Source organism: Bubalus bubalis, chromosome 1 (assembly GCF_019923935.1).
Source record: "Bubalus bubalis isolate 160015118507 breed Murrah chromosome 1, NDDB_SH_1, whole genome shotgun sequence".
Taxonomy (NCBI): domain Eukaryota; kingdom Metazoa; phylum Chordata; class Mammalia; order Artiodactyla; family Bovidae; genus Bubalus; species Bubalus bubalis.
In genome coordinates, this window is record NC_059157.1 from 196,402,650 (window position 1) to 196,420,454 (window position 17,805).

The following is a 17,805-nucleotide window of genomic DNA, read 5'->3' on the forward strand; positions in this document are numbered from 1 at the left end:
AATGGAATATTATTTAGCCATAGAAGGGATAAAATGCCCATGCATGCTCCAAGTCACTGAGTTGTACACTTTAAAATGTTATACTTTATGACATGTATTTCAGCAAGGCTGCTATTAAAAAGTGAACTAGAGAGGCATGATTAATATATAAAATGTTCCATATTTATTTATAAATCAAATATAAATATATTGTAATATGCATAGAAAACTCTTTGGGAAGCTATATAATAATGTCTGTAGTGTTCCTCTGTGGTTTTCCCAGGTACCTCAGTGGTAAAGAATCCACCTAACAATGCAGGAGGCCTGGGTCCAATCCCTGGGTTGGGAAGATCCCCTGGAGAACGAAATGGCAATCCACTCCAGTATTCCTGTCTGGGAAATCCCGTGGGCAGAGGAGCCTGGTGGGCTACAGTTCATGGAGTCGCAGAGAGTCAGACGCAACTTAGCGACTAAACAACAAAAGCGTTTCTCTCTGGGTGTTAGAATTATGTTTTTACTTCTTTTTTTTTTTAATAATTTTTGTATATTTAAGATGTATTAACTTGTATAATAAATTATAGAAGATAAAGGTGAATAAATTTGGTGTTTTGGGGCTTGTGACCTTTAAGGAGTGGCCACTTAGAAGGCTGAGTATGTGACCTTTGTGGAGGATGATGAAGGAGGAACTCTGCAGTGGAGGGAGGCAGGCACCGCTCATCATATTCAGGAAGTTTGGTGGTAAATTTAAAGGAGGGGGACAGACAGCTTGAGGGGTCAATGTGTGTGTGGGAGAGACTGAATATTACAGTAATACTGTGTGTTAATAGACGTTTCATGATTTACATGTTAATTGAGCTACACTATGTCCTGCTTAGAAGTGTTGGGCTGTAAACGGGTAAATGAGGTGCAGTGCAGGTTAAGTGGCTTGACTCAAATCATACTGGTGGTCAGTTAGTGGAACTCGGCCCTGTGATTCCCAAGCCAATGCCGTCCTGCTGTGGCAGGCTGCATCTGCGGGATTATGGAATAACCGCGGGGGTAAGAGGAGGGCTTCAGGAATTGCAGAAAGGAAGCAGGCTGGGTCAGGCCATAATGAGGGAAGTCCAGCTGGAAAGGAGGGTGGACAGTCTTTCCGTGATCAGAGAGAAGCGTGTGAAGACGGCCACTTGAAAGTATCAGAAGGAAAGGTGGTTTTGTACCAGTGCTTCTGAGGGGGATTATTTTTGTTACATGATCAAGGAGGGAAACAGACCTCAGAGTGTCATTTTTTGTTTGTTAACAGTCCTGTGGCTGTTTAATGTCGGCAGTGTTAATACTCTGTGGCCTTTCAGAAACGCGGTTCTGCTTCTCCTTGTGCAGGTCTATTCTCACCTATAGCCGAGTCGGGGGCCGTGTCAAGACGCTCACGTTCTGCCAGGGTTCCCACTACTTAGCCATAGCGTCCGATAATGGTGCCGTCCAGCTTCTCGCGATTGAGGCCTCCAAGCTGCCCAAGTCTCCCAAGATTCATCCTCTGCAAAGCAGGTATCTGTCTGTTGTTTGTGTTTTTTAAACTGCATTTGGTGTCCTGGGATAATGTAACCCTCCTTCTGTAATAGTTTGGATCAGCTGAGGGCCTGTGACAATGTGCTTCTGTTTTTAAGCACATGAAATGAATAAAATTGGGTTTCCAACTCAAATCTATCACACACAGTTCGAGGAAACTATTTCTACCAATTTGTCCAAAGGTCAGAAGGGCAGCTTTCAACATGTGGCTCATCCCAGTCTGGAATCTGAATAACCTAATTATCAGTTACATCTTCTGTCTCAGCTCTGGCTGCTGGTTTCGAAAATGTGAGTGTTCTTCGGTAAAGGAAGCTCAAAAGTGGTGTCAGCATTTTGTCACTTGGCAGTAAAGCCTCTGAAGTTGCTGGGAATGGAGCAGAGTGTTCAGTCAGATTGTTTGCTTATCATTTTAAAAAGAAGATCCTGGCTGGCTTTATCTAAGAATTTCCTCCACTTCTTACAGATTGTGGTTGCTTGTAGATTAAACCCATGCAAGGTAAGATATTTAAAGGTCAAACAGAACAATTTTTCAGCTGACTAGTGTGTGCTGCACACGGAAAATTGCAGAAATGAGTAAGATGTGTTTGTTATACTCTCTAAGAAACGAGCCTAGTGGGAGAGGCAGACCAGCGAACAGATGACTTCGGTGCAGTATGACAGCGTGCCCTGTTCCGGGGACAGGGGACCAGCTTACAGGTGGATTGGGGAGGCGGCCTGGAGGAGGCGGCACCCGGTGTGGCCACAGCACGGTGGTGGCGTAGGGCGGGGCGGGCACAGCGGGGACCCTCAGGGAGGAAGCAGAGCCCCCAGACGCCTCATCACAGTTTCGGTGGATTACAGCTCACCTCCACTGGGCAGCTGAGGAAGAAGGGGGTGATGATTGGGTCACCTGGCACTTTATTATTTCTTTGTATCACTTTGTTTATTCTTTGTTTTGCTTTTACCAATTAAGATATGTTATTATTATTTTTTTTTAAACGCATTCACTAAAGAGACTTGGGCAGCTTCTGTCCAGGACCCATTATAATAACCTTGAACTAAGAAGTCCTTTCAGCAGAGAGCGGCTACAGAGCAGCCTCTGTGTGGCGTAAATCTCCAGAGGGCTCTTGGCGGAGTGCATGGCGTGAGGACCCCGCAGCAGAGTATACGTTTCGTGCGGGAGAGCCTCTAAGCTGACAGCACTTTTCATTGCGAATGTTAGTTTTTACTGTTTACCCTGAGCAACACTTATATCTTCCCTGATGGCTCAGTTGGTAAAGAATCTGCCTGTGATACAGGAGACCCCAGTTCAATTCCTGGGTCGAGAAGATCCACTGGAGAAGGGATAGGCTACCCACTCCAGTATTCTTGGGCTTCCCTTGTGGCTCATCTGGTAAAGAATCCACATACAGTGCGGGAGACCTGGGTTTGATCCCTGGGTTGGGAAGATTCCCTGGAGAAGGAAAGGCTACCCACTCCAGTATTCTGGCCTGGAGGATCCTATGGGCTGTATAGTCCAAGGGGTTGCAAAGAGTCAAACACAACTGAGCAACTTTAACTGAGCAACACTGACTCTCTGGATTGGCAGGTTGCCCCAGGAGGCTTTGCCTGGCGGCAGGTGCTCCCAGGAAACCCCGCGTGGGGCGCGCATTCGGTCCACCCATGTCACCTTGGCTCTGAATACTTAGGATCTGTGGATCCTTTTCACTGTTTGGCATTTGGACTTTTCATCATCACCTTAGGGAATATTGTCATTGTTAGAATGTTTATAAATATAATTGTTTGCCTAAGACAGGAGTTAGCAAGCTACAGCCAGCAGTATGGCCCATATTAAGAATGATTTTTGCATTTTCAAAGGGTTGTTTTAAAAAAAAGAACATGCAGCAGAGATGCGTGAGGCTTTAAATCCTGGCAGATTCATTGCCCGGCTCTCACAGACAATGCTGCTGACCCTCAACAAAGCCAAAACAGCAGTGTGCAGAGGCCCGATACGCACTGACCAAGAAAGCTGGCCAGCATGTTTATGGCATTATTTTAGTTTAAAAATACCTCAGCTTGAAAAAAAAACAAAAGCAAAACAGGTATATCAAGGAATGGAATAGTACTTACAAAGGAATCACTAATCTTATTTACTTCACTTTATTATTAGTAATAAAAGGGAGTGAACGATTGATTCATGCAGTAACAGCAATGAATCTTAAATCCTTCTTTCTAATAAAAGAAGTCATCAGCATGAGGGGAGAGAGAGTGAAGATCAGCATGAGGGGAGAGTGAGTGAAGATCAGCATGAGGGGAGAGTGAGTGAAGATCAGCATGAGGGGAGAGTGAGTGAAGATCAGCATGAGGGGAGAGTGAGTGAAGATGCATGGAAGTCTGTGCGCTACATTTGCAGCTCTCCTGTAGTTCTGAAGTAATTTTTTTAAAAATGCTCAACTATCCTTGTCTTAGATGGGCCACAGTTTTTTTTCTTGACTATGGTCAGAAGGTAGATTGATCTGCAGTGGAGGCGGGTGCTGTGTCTTTCGTGATGGACGTAGATTGATCTGCAGTGGAGGCGGGTGCTGTGTCTTTCGTGATGGACGAGCCTTTGCCTCTTGATGTGTGTCTCCTAGAGTCCTAGACCAGAAGGAGGACGGCTGCGTGGTGGACCTGCATCACTTCAGCTCTGGGGCGCAGTCCGTGCTGGCCTACGCCACTGTGAACGGCGCTCTGGTGGGCTGGGACCTCCGCTCCTCCAGCAACGCCTGGACACTGAGGCACGATCTCAAGGCAGGCCTCATCACCTCCTTTGCCGTGGACATCCACCAGTGCTGGCTCTGCATCGGTAGGGAGCTGCCTTTCAGGTCCTTGCCTGGGTCTGGATGCTGCTGTTGGGCGTGCCTCTTAAGAAAGCTCTTTTCCTTTGTCTTCATTGCTAATTTTCCCCTATGTTCTTTTCTCCCCCCCTATAATTATTATAATACTTACATTTCAATTTTTTCATTAAAAAACAAATTTGAAAGAGTGAGGTCAATATTCAGTGCGTGTAACAATTTACTCTGTCTCTTCGTTTTTAAACGTGCCCCTACGGTGGTCAGATTTGCTGGCGTTTTCTTACTCTGCCAGGGAAGCAACAGGCTGGGTTTACAGGATGAGGACATTTGAATTTGAGCAGCTCGGTTTTAAATCCCGGTAGCCACAGGCAAGCTGCTTCACCCTTCTGGTTTTACTGTTCTCGTCTTCAGATAGGCCCATTCCCTCCAAGGGCAGCTTTGAGGATTTAATGAGATGAAAGGGTCCATCCAGCCCAGGAGGAGAGCCAAACAGTGGCTGCTGGCCTTGTGACCCCTTCCCCCCACCTTTCCTTGCTGAAGAGCACCCTATGACTTGCTTCTCTCCTGTTTTAGTTTCACTCCCCCCGCCCCCCTGCCAGGCTTTGAACCTGCCCCTTTAGAAGGTACTGGAGCTTATTCATTGTCACTTGACACTCTTTCAGAAGAATTAGACTCTGCTACGCTTGAATATTAGTTTCTGTTCAATAGATTCCCTGTCTTGCATTTGTGACATTATCAGCCCTTTATGGTTTGTGTGAAGTGCATTATTTTTTGCCTTTTGCGAGACTAAGCTGCCCTGGCACAGGAAGATGTTGTGCCAGGCTTGGAAAAGTAGCTGTCACACACGCCACAAGGTTAGTGAGTTGCCCCGGTGGCTCTCATGCAGAGCCCCACCAGCTCTGAGGGGCCTGCAGAGGGGCCCGCCGCCCCTTTGGTCTTCTCCCACCCCCGTCTCCACTGGACCTGGAGACAAGCCTTGGCATTAGAGTGCACATTATTCTTCGGGTTGGGTGGCATTCTGTCTGTGTGGTTTCAGATGTCATGGGCACACATGCAGGCAGTCACCCCAGTGTCTGCTGTGCTCGGACAGCCATGCCTGTCTCCAGAAGGTTTCAGAGAAAAGGGCACGTGGCAGAGATTGAGCTCTGAGGACGGCTGCAGAGCTGCTGCTGCTTGAGGGCTGACTGAGATTACCGAGCGCCAGTAAACTACCTCTGCTTACTTAAGGCAGTCTGAATGTTTTGCTTTATCAGATTCGTTTTATGTCTTCTCTAGGCCTTCTGGGTTTTTTCCACGGGCGCCTTTGGCAGTTAGTAAGTGTCAGTTATTCATTCTTGCTTCACACTTGCTAGGTTTGTGATAGCACTGTGCTAGTACTCTGTACCTTTGGGCTAAGGTGCTGTTTGGAACCGAGGAGTGGGGTGGGCAGCTTCCTGGAAGTAAAGCTCTTTCCTAAGTGGCCAGCCAGGTTGAAGGTAACGTCGGCGGGAATCAGCACTGATGCTGAGCCTGCGGCAGTCACGTCTGCGCTTCTCCCCTCGCAGGCACGAGCAGCGGCACCATGGCCTGCTGGGACATGCGCTTCCAGCTGCCCATCTCCAGTCACTGCCACCCGTCGCGGGCCCGCGTCCGGCGCCTCTCCATGCACCCACTCTACCAGTCCTGGGTGATCGCAGGTAGGAGGCGGGTGGGCTGGCGGGGCCGGGGCAGACGACCCTGCTGCCCAGGTTCATGACCTTAAGAGTTTTTACCTGTGAGCCAAATGCTGTCTTTTGTGGTCAGTTCTGATTCCGTGGAAGTTCCTGCCACGGATATCTCATTGTCGTTTCTCATTTATTGTGTTTTGTGAGGTCTCATCAGTCACACCACCACCGTCCATTCCTGTCCACCACCGCTTCCTTCCCGTTGTCTTCTTTCTCCTGTGTTCCCTGTTTTTAGTTGCCATCATCTTCCTGGAAATCTGAGCTGGAAGCCTGAGGTCATCCCTCTCAGCTGCCATTTCTGTTGTATTTCTTGAAGCCTCCCTCCCCTTCTCTTATTGGGTGTTCAGATTTCCTTGTATAAATTCTTAGGCAAAACACTTGGGCAGCTCTTTGAAACTCATTTTTCTCAACTGTAAAATGTGGCTAAAAAACTTGTCTAGCAGAGTTGTAAGAATGTGAGGTAACACATGTGATGCATATGGTCTGGTACACAACGAGTACCTGATAAGCGGTGGCGCTTACCATCTGTGTTTCCTCATGGTCTCTTGTCTCCAGGCCCCCGCCCCCTCCTCTCCTCGCGCCCCCTCCATTCCCCCGCCCCCTCCATTCCCCCGCCCTCTCCTCGCGCCCCCTCCATTCCCCCGCCCCCTCCTCTCCTCTCTCCCCCTCCATTCCCCCGCCCCCTCCATTCCCCCGCCCCCTCCTCTCCTCGCGCCCCCTCCATTCCCCCGCCCTCTCCTCTCCTGGCGCCCCCTCCATTCCCCCGCCCCCTCCATTCCCCCGCCCCCTCCTCTCCTCGCGCCCCCTCCATTCCCCCGCCCCCTCCATTCCCCTGCCCCCTCCACTCCTCGCGCCCCCTCCATTCCCCCGCCCCCTCCTCTCCTCGCGCCCCCTCCATTCCCCCGCCCCCTCCATTCCCCCGCCCCCTCCTCTCCTCGCGCCCCCTCCATTCCCCCGCCCTCTCCTCTCCTCGCGCCCCCTCCATTCCCCCGCCCCCTCCATTCCCCCGCCCCCTCCTCTCCTCGCGCCCCCTCCATTCCCCCGCCCTCTCCTCTCCTCGCGCCCCCTCCATTCCCCCGCCCCCTCCATTCCCCCGCCCCCTCCTCTCCTCGCGCCCCCTCCATTCCCCCGCCCTCTCCTCTCCTCGCGCCCCCTCCATTCCCCCGCCCCCTCCATTCCCCCGCCCCCTCCTCTCCTCGCGCCCCCTCCATTCCCCCGCCCCCTCCTCTCCTCGCGACCCCTCCATTCCCCCGCCCCCTCCATTCCCCCGCCCCCTCCTCTCCTCGCGCCCCCTCCATTCCCCCGCCCTCTCCTCTCCTCGCGCCCCCTCCATTCCCCCGCCCCCTCCTCTCCTCGCGCCCCCTCCATTCCCCCGCCCCCTCCATTCCCCCGCCCCCTCCATTCCCCCGCCCTCTCCTCTCCTCGCGCCCCCTCCATTCCCCCGCCCCCTCCTCTCCTCGCGCCCCCTCCATTCCCCCGCCCCCTCCTCTCCTCGCGACCCCTCCATTCCCCCGCCCCCTCCTCTCCTCGCGCCCCCTCCATTCCCCCACCCCCTCCTCTCCTCGCGCCCCCTCCATTCCTCCGCCCCCTCCTCTCCACGAGGCCTGCTGTCATGGTCACTCCGCTGCCTCCTCCCATGGCCATGACGCATCCTGCGTCTTATAGGACTTGGCGCTTGCTTGGTTGATCACTTCCTCTCTCTGAAACACTTTCCTTGTTTGATGTTGAGGACCTCAGTCTCTTGGTTCTTTTGTTGATTTATTTGCTATTTTTTCTCCTTTTTCTACTTTTAATCTGTGGCCAGCCCGAGGGCTCAGTCTTGGTCCTTCTGCGCTGTCTCCCTGTGTGAGCACATCCAGTTCCAGGCAAAACAGTACCAAATTTATTCATGTTTTTATATCTATCTATTTAAAATCTTCCCTAAAAGCTGTGGTACACACAATGGAATACTACTTATATAAAAAGGAACACATTTGTGAGTTCTAATGAGGTGGGTGAACCTGGAGCCTATTATACAGAGGGAAGGAAGTGAGAAAGCCAAAGACAAAGACTGTCTATTAACCCACGGATATGGAATTTAGAACACGGTGCTGATATCCTCCATGCAGGGCAGCAGAGGAGATGCAGACGCAAAGGACAGACCTTTGGACTCTGGGAGAAGGCGAGGGTGGATGATTTGAGAGAATAGCATTGAAACGTGTGTATCACCATGTGTGAAACACACGGCAGGGCAGGTTCCACGTGTGAAGCAGAGCTGCACAACCGGTGCTCTGTGACAACCCAGAGGGATGGGGTGGGAGGGGGGTTTGGGATCGGGGGACACATGTATGCTGTTTGGCAGAGGCAGCCACAATATTGTGGAGTAGTTATCCTCCAATTAAAATAAATTAATTAAAAAATTAAGGAGAGTTAAGAATAGAAGTGCTTTGTCACTCACAAAAAGAAAATTACTCTGTAATACTGATCTTTGAAGATTTGCTTCAGCACCTCAGCCTCCCTGTGTATTGAGAAGGGCATAGGTTTCTAAAGACATGGAAACCGATGCAAAGGAAAGCGGTTAGTGAACTGCTTATCTGGATATCTGCTCATTTTGTTGGTCTTCTACTTTTCAAGTTCAGTTTGGCTCATTATTTTTTGAAGGGTGACAACTTAGTCAACAAAGATTGTTCAACATTATCACCTAAGATTATATCACTCCTGTTAAATCTCAACATCATTTTTAATAATAAAAGTCTAATAATTAGAAAATAAAATCTTCCCTAAGATGTCTGACAGCCAGCTGAAACTTGACCTGCCCAAGCCGGACCCTTGGTCTCCTGTCCACCCGCCCCCCACCCACCACCGCCTCCCCCCAGACGAGCTCGCTCTGCCTGCAGTATCGTCCCAGGAAATGGCAGCCGTCTCAGCTTGAAGCTCCCGAGGAACCCTGACATCGTCCTTGGTTTCTTTTCCCTTTCTCTTCCCAATTCCTGTCCATCAGCCAGCTCTGCGTGTCCTGCCTTAAAGTGTATCCAGAGCCGACCCCCTTGTACTGTTCCCACCACCGTCCCCTTGCCCAGATGACAGCGTGTCGTGTTCCTATTAATGAGTCCCTCCTCCCAGCCTGTTCTTTCTTCTGCTCCATACCTGCCAGTGCCTCCCACGGAACAGCCCAGCTCATCCCCGCAGCCCAGAGGCTCTATGGGGCCTGTTCCTGCTTCCTCACGACTCTCTCGGCCAGTCCCAGCAGGAATCAGATGGCATGCCCAGAGTAGGGTCATTTGAGGCGGATGTACCATCCAGGGACTGTTTCCCAAGGTGCACTGAAATGGTCCCAGCCACGGGCCTTTCTGAACTTCTCCCTGAGCTAGGGCAGATCCCTGCTTCAGGGCCTCTGTGCTTTTGTGGGGTTGTTGCCACCACTAGGGTGTGAGTTCTGTGAAAAGGAATTTTCTTTTTTTTTTCTGCATTATTTGTCCTCTCTTCCTCAGGACCTAGGACAGAGACTGGCTCACAGTAAACATAGTCTGTTCAGTAAACATTAGTGAAGAAGTGAAGGCTGGGATATTGTCACTCCTCAAAACGCTGCTCAAAAGTACTTTCGAAAAAGCCCCTCCTAGGCGTGCAGGGACCGTTCCCCAGCTCAAAAGTACTTTCAAGAAAGCCCCTCCTAGGCCTGCAGGAACCGTTCCCCAGCATCTCCCTCTGCCCTTCCTTGAGCTCTCCCCATCACAGACGTGCCCCAGTCAGACCAAGACCCTCAGACACGGGTATGTGTGCTTCGCTCCTTCCATTCTGTCTGCCCCCCGTGATCCGCGTGTCACCCGTGCCTGTCCCAGTGACACACTCCCCGAAGCGGCCTCCATCTCGCCTGCTGGATGTAACCTTTCATTTTTGAGTGCATGTGGACTTTTGCATTCTCTCTTCTGTGCTCATTGTCTTATGCTTTGTATTTTTTTCTTTCCTGCTAGACTGTAGGTTTCTTGAGGGCAGAATCTGCTTTCCACCCGACATTTCTCTACACTCAGCTCGACACCAGTAAAATACTGACCAGTAGGTTAGCAGAAACATTTCTTTTTTGCACTTCAGTGTGGAGGCAGGGTCACAGCATGACTTAAAGTGTCCGTGAGCATTTCCTACAGGATGGGGAGCAAATGGATATGTGTGCAGGCTAACTTCCTCTGCCAGGACGTGGACTCGCTGAGTGGAGCCCTTGTCCGAGTAACGCTGGCCTGTCTCCCTCAGCTGTCCAGGGCAACAATGAGGTGTCCATGTGGGACATGGAGACCGGCGACCGAAGGTTCACTCTCTGGGCCAGCAGCGCGCCCCCGCTGTCCGAGTTACAGGTAAGGCCATGTCCCACATCCCCAGCTCGGTCAGGCGTCTTTGCCAGCCGTGGTCCTTGTTGGGCTTTGGGGTTGTGCCTTAAGTTTGGGTTTTTACTAAGTAAGTATTAAGCGGGCTTTGCTGCCCTCTGCTTTCCAGTTCCCCAAGTCTGCTTCTGCGGGTGTTCTGGTTGCCAGCCCCATAAGGTGTGTGATGTTTCTTTGGAACCCAGTAGAATCTGGGTTAATTAGAAAAGGAAAGATTAAAGCTTAGATCATTAGAAAAATGGAATGTGACCCTGTCATACATAACTTTTTAAAGCTGCTTTGTTGGGGCAGCAGAGGGTAGGAAAGTTTTTTCTCTCCTTTAGTTGGGATCCTTCTCATTCCAAATGGAAAGTTTTAGGAAGCTGAGGAGGCTTTGCTTCTTCATTCAGGGTGATACAGAACAAATGTATTTTAAATTCCCAAATAAAGATTTAAGCCATAAGTGATCTGTCTCTGGTCTCTTCAGTTAACTGCTAATAGCTGACTTATCTCTAGAAATGGCTGCATCCTTTATGGGCGACATTTGACTCTATTTCTTTACTTCCTTTAAGCCTTCTTCTCACAGTGTCCACGGGCTCTACTGCAGTCCTGCAGATGGGAACCCCATCCTGCTAACGGCCGGCTCAGACATGAAAATAAGGTAAAGAGACTTCATATTCAGCACTTGAAAGGAGAAGGGCAGTTAAATGTGTGTGAATACCGTGGTTACCACAAGGTGGTGTTTATTGTAGATACCAGCAGTGGGATGATGTTTGCAGTCATCCACACCCTGTAGGGACAGATGTTAATACTTCATTTGTAACTGATTTTAGGCTCTTCTAGAAAATCTCTATTCCAAACACAGAAAAGGACACACCAGTGTTGAAGAGTGTCAGTCAGTGATCAGCCGTCCCTTGTCTCCTGCGACGCAATGACCCCTTTTCTCCTCCTCCACAGGTTTTGGGACCTGGCCTACCCAGAGAGGTCCTACATCGTCGCGGGGAGCGCGGGCTCCCCATCCGTGTCCTACTACAGGAAGGTCATTGAAGGCACCGAAGTCGTCCAGGTATCAGCAGTCCTTGCTTTCCCGTCAACTCTTGTAGGAACAAAAACAGCTGACATAAATATCATAAATGGCTTTGGCCAAGAGTGGCAGTATTTCTCTGAATTTAAGAAATTTTATTTTCTCTTGACTTTTCTGTATTTTTAAAATCGAGTTTACTAAGGTAGAATAAACATAGAAAGTGCGTGTATAATTACATGAGCCAAAGTAAGCATTTTCAACACTTGCCGGGTCCTTTATAAAAACTCTGTGCCTTTATCATCTTCCTTCCGCAAATAAGAAAGTTAAGCACATCGAGGTTGAGTCGCTCGTCTCAGGTCAGCCGGCTCGTAAGCGGCAGTGCGGGGACTCATGAGTGGCAGCGAGCTTCGGGAGGGCTGGAGCATCTGACACTTTACGTGTGTCCAAGCCCCGGTCGTCGCTGCCTCTCAGTTGTTCCCCTTTGTTATTTGAAGCTGACAGAGGTAACACGCACAGGTTATCAGCCTGTCTGTAAGTTTCCATGTCTGTAAGTGGTGCTTATAGAGTCCAGGACTGGACACCTAGACCCTCACTTTGGACTCCCCTGCAGTGCCTCTGTGAAAGCATGGCTCCTTGGAACCAGGGCCGGCCTAAACAAAGAGCAGCGCTCCCTAGAAGCAGGGGTGTGGACAGGCGGCAGGGTGTGCTCCCACCACTGACTGTGGCCTTCTTGCTTTTAACCACCACACAGGAGATTCAGAACAAGCAGAAGGTGGGACCGAGTGACGACGGCCCACGGAGGGGCCCAGAGTCCCTGCCCGTGGGCCACCACGACATCATCACGGACGTCGCCACCTTCCAGACCACGCAGGGCTTCATCGTGACCGCCTCTAGGGACGGCATTGTTAAGGTGTGGAAGTGAAGCCCGGGAGATGCGTGTAAGTTGCAAAAACACAGCAATACCCTGTGACTCGAGAAAAAGTGTCTTTAGAGAACAGAGTGAGCTCAGATTCCTTTGCTTAGTTTTCAGAATCATGTCTATTATTTCATGATTAAACAGATCCCATGCAAGGTGGCTAAGGAGCTTGCTGGCATCCTTGTGTGTGTCTCAGCTGGAATTAGCTAGACAGCAGTGTCTGGCGCTTTTCTTACTGTATATATCACAGAGATAAGGAGTTTAAAATGACTTACACGATCTCAATTTACTTTGTATTAAAAAAAGACAGTTGAATGTTGGTTGTAAGCTATTATAAACGCATTTTTCTTTTGCTACTAAAAATGGTATTCAAACCAGCCAATAAACTGTAGTCAAGCATCTTAAGGGGGTTTTGTCTGTTTTTGTGGTGTTTTTAATGGTAAATGTGGGCAGAATAACCTTCAGCGGTGTGTGGACCCGTGGCACAGGCACTCCTGTGGCATGTGTCCTGCTCCGGCCCATGTTTCCTCCCTTGTGTTTGAGAGCCGGCCTTCTTAGATGTTTAACCCTGGAGACTTGATCTCCTGCGTAAGCTTCAAAGAAATGTGTCTCTTCTTGGTCATCATGACTGTTTTTTTATAGTTTCTACTATAAATTCTGAAACTTGGCCCATCAACTTGCTTTTATCCAGTGTGCATTATTTATTAAATGCACAAAGAGAGAAAAATAAAAAGATTAAGCTGTTAAAAACATGCCAAAATTTATATTTTCAAGAGACCAAAATTTGGTCTTCCCCGCTAAAATGAACCCTTCAAATTCATCGATCATTGTTAGCACCGGAACTTCTCCATCCACGTCTCACTGTCCATCCACTTGCCGAAGGGTTTATGGTGTTCACAAATATTTTGATTTGAAATTAGTTAGCATGAGTCTGTAAAACCACGAAGTTGAACAGATAACCTGAGTCCAGGGGAAATACTTGTTTAAGAAGTATGCCAAAAATTTCACTTTCTGTAATCACGTACCTAACCTAGTACGGTACGTGACAGTTGGCGGGGCACGGGGTTCAGTGCGCTTGGTGTTTAGACACGTGAACAGTGATGCAGTCAGGCAGCCCCATCAGGTCAGGACTGGGCCGGGCGCCAGCGGATCACCAAAACATGCAGGTTTCACGTGGGCACTGCCACGTTGCGGAGCCTGTTTCCCTTAAGCTCTGCTGAGACCACATGGGTAGAGTTTCTAGCTACTAAGTCAGGTTTAGAGTCTGAAGAGGTTGGGGGAAGTTTTTGAGACATCAACTTAGGCTGAAAAGGGGCCTCAAGCCTGGAGCCGTTAGCTAAGCCACAGAGGGACAGACTTGGAGATCCCGAGGGGACAGATGGAGCCGCCACCCGTTTCTCCCGGTCTTCCCCCCACTTACTCTCCCCACTTAAAGAACACTCCACCCTCCACCGCTTTAAAAAAGGCCCTTTGGTTGAATCGTTTCTGAGTGTTACCGCCTGCTACCACAGTAAGTTTGCATCTCTTTTGGATGTCCATAGGTTTGTTTTTTAACACATTTGACTCACATTCAGTGCAGAGATAATAGAAGAAATTGTCCTTTATAATTGGTTAATTTGATTTTCTTTATCAAGAGCATCGCTGCTTATTTTGTGTGATTCTTGGTTTAAATAGGGTTTTATTTAATTTATAGTTTGTGGTACTTGCCCTTTTAAGAGATAAATCACAGAAAAATGCTAATATTAGGGATTAATATTTTTTAAAGGAACTTAATATTTACATTAATGCTTTCAGACTCCTTACTGATGATTAAAAGTATGCTGCAAAATGCTAAAATAATCTCAAATCGCCAACAGGATACTTGTTTGGTGTACTTAACCAATACAGAGAGGCTAGACAAATAATATTTTAATAGTATTTCCAACAGTAAACAACAAGAAGAAGAATTTTTGCTTAATCCAAAGCTAACCAGGAAAATCCCTTTTATTCAAGTACCTCTTACATATCGCTCATCAATTTCCAGTACTTGAATTTTTCCTGAACCCCTAAGCACCGTTTAGGATACACAAAGAAGGCCAGTGTGCTGTGTTCTTCTCTGTTACCTGAGTGTGGGTACAGCGGTTCAACTCCTTGCTCTTTGGAGACATTGGGAGCCGTTTCTATGGAGTTGTCTGGGGAAGGATGGCAGGCGTGATCTGGAGCAAACACTGCAGATGGCTCTTCCCCAGGTTCTGTGAGCAGAGGCGTAGGGAGGAGAGGGGATCCCTGCCGGTCTTGGTGTCCGTAGCCGTGTGCTTCACCCACCCCTGCAGGGCGCTCCCCTCCCCAGAGACCACGGCTGTCTACGTGGCCAGGCTCCTGTGACCGGCTGTGGAGCAAGCTCTGAGAACTTGGCTTTATGTCTAAATTGAGTACTGTTCCTTCAGTGTTTATTTAGTTGATTAAAACTTCGGTATGTGCTCTGGATGGGAGTGAGAAGAAAGAGCCACCAGAGATACACTTTGAAGACCTTGCCTGCTGTCACTCACAATGATCTCTTTTTGCGTTTCCCTGCCCCCCCCCCCCCCCATAAGAATTTGTAGATGAGGACAAGGACACCTTTGTCTTTTCCAAACTCAGTGTGCACTTAAGCCCTGTTTAGATCTCTGCCTGTCCTCTTTGGTGCTGCTCACGATTAACAGAGGAGCTACCTGGCCGGCAACACAGAGCTTCACCCACGATGTGCTGGGTCTTTACTGTTCTTGCCTGAGCATACACAGGTTAGTTACAAAAATAATACTGATGACAGTAATGGCAAAGAAGAAAAGTACTATCAAAATACTGCTTATGTTCTGAGCAAATATGAGTTGATTTTCAGCGAGCGTAAACAGGATTGGGAGCTGGGAAAGTTCACCTCTGTTTCTGTCCAAGCCAACAATACACAGGGTGGAGGAAGTCTTCCAGCACAAGCCCGTCGGAGGTCCAGTCAGTCCCGGCAGACAGAGGAGGGTGGAAACGGAATTGTGTGGAAGGTCAGATTTTCAAAGTTAGGCATACAAATAGCATTGCTTTCTAGGGTTGATGCTGAGATCTTCCAAAACATGAACCTTTGGCTAAATAGATGAGAACTGGTCCTAAGCTGAGAAGCAAGGGCTCAGCCTGTAGAAGGTGGACTAGACTCAGACCTGCAGTTTCAAAAGCATGAGCACTGGCCCATGTCCACACATGTATACGTGATGTAACATTTATCTTCAAATCGTATATCCATGAGACCTCACAACACTCCTCTTATTCTTCTGTCTTGATGATAACAGTTCTTGAACATACCAGGCTCTGAGTGCTAGAATTATCAGGAATGGTCAAATAAATGCACAAGATATATCTTAACTACCAATGAGTGAAGGGGTCAAGCTGCACGGTGACCCAGCACCTGTGGCATGTTCAGACTGGGCCTCGGATGCAGGGAGAAGTGCAAGGAAAGTTGCCCGACGACGTGACTGTGAATGCAGTTGTCTGAGCCGAGAGTCTGACCATGCTCCCTGAGGTTACACTCTGTGAGCGCTTCGTTTATCATGTTGTTTGGGAGCTGCTTTTATCACCCTTTTTCCATTTTCAAAGACATGGAGTATGTTTCTGGTAAAATTTTGAACAGTACCATCTCTGCCGCCTCTTGCTATTCTTGAAAAGTAATTTTTGTATTGAAAGAACTTCACCTTCTGCAATGCAGCTTCTTTGAGGGTAGCTCTGTGTGGCCCAGGAACAAAGCTACACAGTGAAAGAAGAGAGACAACATAGGAGATAAATATTACCATGTCAGCTGGAGCGGACTCAGCATTAACCTGTCTTCCTAAGCGGTCGTGGACCCATTCTTTGCTTTATCCTTCTTCAGGGTAAGTGCATTGAGATGATTCAGTGGGGGATGAATAAGATACCATGTCAAAGTGCCCTAAAGTGTAACAGCAACGTTTCTTTTTCATGGAGTATGTTCTACCCAGAACTTCATATGATTGGCTCCTGTTCGCTCAGATTTTGGTTCGAGTGGTACCTCGTTAGAGACCACCGTATGTACAGGTGTCCCTACCCCAGACACTCAGCACTACATGCTCTTACTTTTTTCCTAACACTTAACCACTATCTGAATTTTTACTTGTAAACTTCTTTGTGATTTCCCCACCCTCCCACCACCCCAGATGGAAAGTGTCATGAAGCCATATTTGGTGACTGCAGTAACCCCAGGAAACCAGAGGCGTGTTTAGCACATGTTAGCTGTCAGTACTGATCCAGTGAAAGCGTGGATGAATTCCTCTCCCTTCCCCCTTCTTTCCTCCTGTTTCCCTCCCACCCATCCATCATCCATCCATCCAAAGGTTCACGCTCTAACGAAAGCACTGTGTTAAGTACAGTGGGGGATGCAGACGTAGCGCCCAGTCTGGCAGGCATGCCAGTGTTTGATTGGGAGTCAAGAGTAATCCAACAAAAAAGTGGAGCTAGGGTCAGACTCGGAGAGGCCTTGAATGCCAGACCAGCGAGTCAGGGAAGTCAGAAGCCAAGTGCTGCTGACCACAAGTCCTAGCCTGTCCCGTCGAGCTTTCTGTGCTGGTGGAAAGGTCCCGTGGGCTGCACTGGCCGGGCAGCTGCTGCCCCACCTGCAGCCGAGCACTTGAAATGTGGGTAGTGTGAAGAGGAAGTGAATTTTTAGATTTTTTTAGTTGAAAGCTGGTGGCAACAGAAGTGCACAGCACGGACAGGGAGCTGTTTCAGACCTTATCTTACAGGGAGGCCGTGGAAAGAGCTGTGGGTCCTGAAACACTCTTGTATTCTAGGTCCTCTAGTTATTAGCTGAGCAGCCCACTCAACTAGAGGGATCCTTGTTTCTTCAGGTGGAAAGTCAGAATACAAACCACCAATGCTGTGAGAGACAAAGCCCCAAGGTGTCAGCTGCTCAGACATGAGTATGGGGCTCATGGGAGGCAGAGCTGAGGCTACAACCGGATCCTTCTGAGATTAAGAGTCCTGTGTTACTTCCGTGAAACTAGATTTTTACCCAGGAAACTGACTCTCACGATATTTGGAATAAGAAAGTGAAAGGATGAACGTCATGCTGTCAGAAGACCTAGATGCACGGGTGCAGGGCCGCAGGAGGGCAGGTTGCCAGGGGCAGAAGTTAGGAAGCTATGAACTCTTCATGAATACTTTTAAATTAAAAATGAGAGGGGCCTGGTGGCATAGGAGAGGCTCACTGTGTTTTGATTGCGGAAGAGTCGTACGTGAGAACTGCAAAATGTTGAGCCCAGGAGGGCAGCAGCAGCCGCTCACCACATTCACCACCATCCCTTCCTCTGCGTCTGGATTTTTCTGCTTCGTCCAGCTGTCAATCCGATCTCTCTCACAAAAGCATCAGTGATTGAGAAAATGAGTAAGTAAAGGCCGTAAAAAGAAGTGAAAGTTATCTTGCTGCCCCCTTTCTCTCTCTCACACACACTCACGTTTTCTTCTTTCGTCTGTAGTGAGGGTTGCGGGTAAGGGAGACATCAGA

The 17,805-nt window shown here is 48.9% G+C and overlaps 2 protein-coding genes across 5 annotated transcripts in view; one reads left to right on the forward strand and one right to left on the reverse strand.

Annotated features, from left to right (window-relative positions):
* Positions 1 to 12,695, forward strand: part of PIK3R4 (phosphoinositide-3-kinase regulatory subunit 4) — a 76,153-nt gene extending 63,458 nt beyond the window's left edge. For both annotated transcript variants that reach the window (XM_025294050.3, XM_025294044.3), the window contains exons 14-20: positions 1,339 to 1,503; positions 4,116 to 4,327; positions 5,861 to 5,992; positions 10,244 to 10,344; positions 10,923 to 11,011; positions 11,308 to 11,416; positions 12,126 to 12,695. In XM_025294050.3, the coding sequence (XP_025149835.2) occupies positions 1,339 to 1,503; positions 4,116 to 4,327; positions 5,861 to 5,992; positions 10,244 to 10,344; positions 10,923 to 11,011; positions 11,308 to 11,416; positions 12,126 to 12,296 (979 nt within the window). In that variant the 3' untranslated portion in view covers positions 12,297 to 12,695. The remainder of the gene's footprint in view (positions 1 to 1,338; positions 1,504 to 4,115; positions 4,328 to 5,860; positions 5,993 to 10,243; positions 10,345 to 10,922; positions 11,012 to 11,307; positions 11,417 to 12,125) is intronic.
* A 145-nt stretch (positions 12,696 to 12,840) lies between these two features.
* Positions 12,841 to 17,805, reverse strand: part of LOC102393741 (collagen alpha-6(VI) chain) — a 171,181-nt gene continuing 166,216 nt past the window's right edge. For all 3 annotated transcript variants that reach the window (XM_006043436.4, XM_006043435.4, XM_025294082.3), the window contains one exon: positions 12,841 to 16,034. In XM_006043436.4, the coding sequence (XP_006043498.3) occupies positions 15,815 to 16,034 (220 nt within the window). In that variant the 3' untranslated portion in view covers positions 12,841 to 15,814. The remainder of the gene's footprint in view (positions 16,035 to 17,805) is intronic.